The 5702-nt window shown below is 39.0% G+C and overlaps 1 protein-coding gene across 1 annotated transcript; it reads right to left on the bottom strand.

The window, feature by feature from the left end:
* Positions 1 to 285: 285 nt before the first annotated feature.
* Positions 286 to 1278, bottom strand: LOC122113782 (olfactory receptor 52I2-like). Its single transcript, XM_042686870.1, has one exon. It carries the CDS (start codon positions 1270 to 1272, stop codon positions 286 to 288), a length of 987 nt encoding a protein of 328 aa, XP_042542804.1. The 5' UTR covers positions 1273 to 1278.
* Positions 1279 to 5702: the final 4424 nt, after the last annotated feature.

Raw genomic sequence — 5702 nt, 5'->3', positions numbered from 1 at the left:
CATATATACATACCATATATATATATATATATATATATATATATATATATATATATATATATATATATATATCCAAAATGAAGAAAACAAACATTTCCGAAGCTACCTTCTTTGCCCAAACATATTTACATTGAATGAAACCATTTAAAACAATTTCATAAAGTGCTTTAATAAAACCAGAATAATCCCATTCATATACACTTTACAGTTCCATCTTAGAATTTCCCTAGATCTAGGGAAACAAATACTCCTCCACAGACTATAAAACATCTGAACATTTTAGGCTCATAATACTTTATTGGAGTGGTCAAGGAGGAAGTGCATTACAAAACTCCATATTCTCTCCCTTATTTGTTTGGTCCTGATACCATAAATGATGGGATTTAAGGTGGGTGGGATGATCAGGTACAAATCAGCTAACAATACTTGGATGTGCAAGGGCACTATGCCCTGCCCTAACCAGGCTACATAAATGGACACCATTCCAGGCAGATAGTATAGAGCCATGACTACTACATGGGACCCACAAGTGCTTAATGCTTTCCGCTGAGCATTCTTTGAGGAAAGACCAAATACTGCCCTGAGAATCAAGACATAAGAGGTAGTAATGAAGGCCACATCAGAGCCCACAATAATGGAAGAACAAATCAAACTGTAGAGACTGCTGGGCATGAGGTCAGCACAGGCTAATTTAGCCACAGCCATGTGTTCACAGTAGGAATGGGGAACCACATTGGAGCCACAGAAAGGAAGATGAATCAACATCCAAATCAAAGGAGTGATGGCTATGCCAGCTCTGCTGATGATGGCCACACACATTCGCAGCATCATTTTAGGTGTGAGAATCCTACTGTAGTGTAGGGGCTTGCAGATGGCCACATAGCAGTCAAAAGCCATGACCAGCAGCAGTCCTGTCTCCACAACTGTGGTTGCATGGACAAAATACATCTGAGTGACACAACCATTAAAACTGATGGAGCTGTCTCCTGAGCAGAAGATGCTCACCATCTTGGGTACCACAGAGGAGGCCATAACGATGTCCACAGCAGCCAGAACACACAGGAAGCAATACATGGGCTCTTGAAGAGTAGAATCCATGCAGATCACAGTCATGATGAGGGTGTTTCCTATCAGGGCTGTGGTGTACATAGCGCTCAGGAAGATAGCCAGCCAGAGATATGAAGACTGCAAACCTGGAATGCCCACAAGGATGAAGGCGGCCGGGGACTCCATTGTGTGGTTGTAAGCTGGCCCCAGCATCATCAATGACATTGCTTTCTTACTACTGCACAAAGAAATGAAAGAATATGATGCAGTTCTAGAAGCTATGTTCAAACCTTTCATTTTAGTAACCCTAAACATGTTTTCAGTTTGGTAAAATTTCAAGTCCACGAAATAAATCTGGTTAAGTTATCCTGTTCATTCTTCCATCTCATTACCTTACTAATTTCTAGTCATAATTGAAGGGTTCTTGTGTTTTATTTCTCTCTCTCTCTTTCTTTCCCTCTATCTTTCCTTTCCTCCTTCTCTCCTTCCCTTCTTCTCTCCCATCTCTGCTGCCTCTTTCTCTCTTTCACACACACACACACACACACACACACACACACACACACACACACACACACACACACACACACACACACACACACACACCATCCCCTTTGGTCAAGTTATGTCTCCATCTTCTGATTTTTCATGAAATTTTCCACATTGATCTACGAGAGACCTATATGGACAATTCCAGTATTCTATCCATGACTGTACTATGTGCACTAAACTATGAGCCTTTTCTCAAGGACTGTGCAGACCAAGTTTATTCAAAGGTAAATATGTGTTGGGTGCCCGTGGCTCATGTCTTCAGACACAGTCTATTTTTAATACTCTGTTTCTAGTTAATCATGAAAAAAGCTGGACTGGTGGTGTGGCTCAAAAGGTAACGCCCTAGTCTTGAGCAAGAAAACAAAGTGGCAGCACAATGCTTGAGTTCAAGCCCAAGTGAAAGAGTAATATATTACTTCATTGAAATGAAGAACTTCAACAAAATGAGTAATATGAGGAAACAATTCTAATTTCTTTTTTCTTTTTTTTATTGTGAAAATAACATACAGAGAAGTTACAATTACATGGGCAAGATAATGAGTACATTTCTTTTTTTTTTTTTTTTTTTTGGGTCCAGTTGTGGGGCCTGAACTCTGGGCCTGGGTGCTGTCCCTCAGCTCTTCAGCTCAAGGCTAGCGCTCTACCACTTGAGCCACAGCGCCACTTCCGGATTTTTTCTTTTTGCTTATGTGGTGCTGAGGAATCGAACCCAGGGCCTCAGGCATGCAAGGCAAGCGCTCTAACACTGAGCCACCTTCCCAGCCCGAGTACATTTCTTATCAAGCATTGTAGCCTTCCTTTGTTTCCCCTTCCCATCCCTTCCCATCCTCCCCCCCTATTTCCCCCCCTAGGCCCCCTCCTCCTCCACCAGCCAAAGTTGTAAAGTTTGTTTTTCGACATAATGATTTACATCTCATTGTGGCATTGAGAACAATTTTAATTTCATCTCTGTGCTCACCTAATAAAAGTTAAATAATTGTTGATTAAGCAATGAATTTCTTGAAGTCAAATGGCATATTATGTTCCCTTGGGATGGTACCTAGATAAAACATGAAGAAGCATTTTAAGTTTCGTTAATGAGTTAAAATAAGGTTATTAAGAAGCATTATATGGGAGAGATGGGGGAGAATGATGAAAGAGGTGACATTGATCAAGATGTATTTTACTTATAAATTGGAACTTTTTTGCCTTTTATTTTCCCCAGAGCTGAGGACCAAACTCAGGACCTTGCACTTCCTAGGCAAGTGCTCCTCCACTGAGCAACATCCCAGCCACTGGCCACTGAAACCTTTTTGTCAACTACTTAAGGATGATAAAAATTAGAGGAAAGGAAACAGAGAAAGAAAGAAAGAGAGACAGAGAGAGAAACAAAGAAAGAAAGAAAGAAACAAAGAAAGGAAGGAAGGAAGGAGAGGGAGGAAGGGAGGAAGGAAGGAAGAGAGAAAGGAGGGAGGGAAAGAGAAAAGAAGGCAGAGAACAAATAATAAACTACCTAGAAATTTTCTTATTCTCTTAACTTTCAGCCAGGATTTCCTACTGTTTGATTCAATGATGCAATACACATGAAATAATGAGTCTATAGTGTACATCAACTCTACTATAAGCTTTTGATTCTTCATTATAGTGAATCTTGTCATCATATTAAACTAACAAGACAGTTGAAAAAATAGAAAGTTTTCCCGTTAAGAAACTGAAGAATGTTTAATCAACGTATTATTTGTTAGCATTATGCTAACAAATAAATTTGTTAGCATAGGATTTATAATCTTACTATATTTCTTGAATTGTAATTTAAAACAAACATTCATACAAGACAGTTGATATGATTTAATGTGATATTTCATCTATTATCACCTAGCATATATGTAATATGTTGAAATATAAGAACTGATTTTTCCAACTGTTACTATGAGAAGTAAAACTACTTGAGATAATCAAGAATATACCTATAGAATATCTAAGAAAATGTGACTTGACTTCCTTTCCTGGTAGGTTGCTTGGTTTCTTTGCTTTCATTTGGAGATTGAGCATGTATAATTCACACAGAGATCTCTGAGAACACCCAGCAGATTCTTCTTCATTCACTGGTATCACTCAGTTTAGGGAGATATCAGTTGATTTTCTTATGGGAACATTGAGTTTCCTTAGAATAGAGCAGACACATTCTGCATTCCTCTGTTGCACTACTCAAAAAACGGTGATGATCCTCCATCAGCAAGAAGCAGGGGGAAAAAAGTGGCCAGAGTTATTATTGCTAGTCATACTCATCAGACTCAACACCCTACTCTTATACTTGCCAGCAAGTTGGTTTTGGTCAAATTATGAAAACTTGCCAACCTTTAATTTGCCCATTATTAACATGGAGATTATAGTCCCTAGGCCAAACAGGCATTTTCAAATGAGAAGCTATTTAAAGTCTTTTGCATAATGTTTGGCATATATATGTTCAATAAAGCCTAGTGAACTGCTTTCTCAATTCCTGTGGTTGTAGAGTGTTCCAAACAATATACTTAATTTGTCAGGCACTGATGGTTCATGCCTGTAATTCTAGCTACTCAGGAGGCTGAGATCTGAGGATCATGGTTCAAAGCCAGCCCGAGCAGGAAAGTCTGTGAGACTCTTATCTCCAATTAACCCCCAGAACACCGGAAGTGGCTGTGGCTCAAGTGGTAGAAGGCTCACCTTGAGCTGAAGAGCTCAGGGACAGTACCCAGGCCCGCAGTTCAAGCCCCATGACCGACCAAATAATAATCAGCTGCTTTACCTTCTACTCTCAGATTATTCTACTTCCTGAAGATGTGCACATGTAGTTTTGTCTGAGTATCATACTAAGATCACAAGTGTGGGTCAGATCCTGTTAAATCCAATTGATCCACCTCATTCTTGCCATAATATTACATCTATTAAGATCTCAGCCTAGTAGATCACTACACCAATTATGTAACTTCTGCTGACTTCATAGTAGTCAGACATCACCCAAGATTGGTTTCCAAAGCTCTCCAGGTGGCTTTCTACAGAGTTTGTTTTCTGAACTTCACCACTAGCCTGACTAGCTATCACCTCCAGTGCCTCCTCTCAATAAAGGCTTTACAGACTGAGAAGTTCCCATGTCCTTCCCTAGGCATACTGTCTCTACTTAGCCTTTTTTAATTTCTCTTCTGGGATGAGATGAATTATAGGGTAGATTGGACTGACGGAATTCAGTGCTTGGCATCCTTTAAGCTGCAGAAGACATTTTTCTCTGTTAACCAACTGTGACATATATTTGTCCTTCACTTTACATCCTGAAGAGCTATTCAATGATGGACATAGCACTCCGATGCCAGCCCAGCCTTGAGTGAAATGTGTAGGATTTTTAAAGTTTTTATTTTATTGTAAAGAGGGTTATAGTTATATGAGTAAGGTAATGATACATTTCTTGCCAAGCATTGCTACCCCTTCCTCTTTAAGAATTTTGTAAAAAATATAAAATAAAGTAAAAAAAATTTTTTGGTACTTGATTAAAGATCGTGTCTTTTGTTGAAACCAACAGATCAGTAACTAAACCAAAAATCCTATCAGAATGACACAGATTGGATGATGACATGAGCACCACAAATAATTCCTAAGAACTCTGATTGTTAAGAAAAGGTCAGTTAAGTTGATGTTAGGGAAATGAACCCTAAAATATGTTTTCAAATGTTTTTTTCTTTCATGCAATTGTTTCTAACACATTTATAAGATTATTTCTTTGTTGCTTTGTATGTCCCTCCCCCACAGTATAACCCCTGCTTTCACTGTATTTGATGTTGTTATAATTTGTGGAGGGAAAGGGGAAAAACAAATCGTTTAAATAGGGATACAGGTGAACCTATTGCAACAATGAGACGAACAAGTCGTTATGTCAAAAACGAACTTTACAACTTTGGGGGGAGGAGGAATGGTGGGGACGGGAGGGGGAGGATGGGAAGGGGAAACAAAGGAGGCTACAATGCTTGATAAGAAATGTACTCATGATCTTGCCCATGTAATTCTAACCCCTCTGTACAGTATTTTCACAATAAAAAATATTCATAAAAAAGAACTTTGCTTGTTAGAGCCATTAGGTGAAACACCTTGCATAA

This window comes from Dipodomys spectabilis, unplaced genomic scaffold (genome assembly GCF_019054845.1).
Source record: "Dipodomys spectabilis isolate Male_0828 unplaced genomic scaffold, ASM1905484v1 ptg000003l, whole genome shotgun sequence".
Lineage (NCBI taxonomy): Eukaryota > Metazoa > Chordata > Mammalia > Rodentia > Heteromyidae > Dipodomys > Dipodomys spectabilis.
The sequence above is the reverse complement of the archived record's forward strand: the minus strand, read 5'-3'. Positions and strand labels throughout refer to the sequence as shown.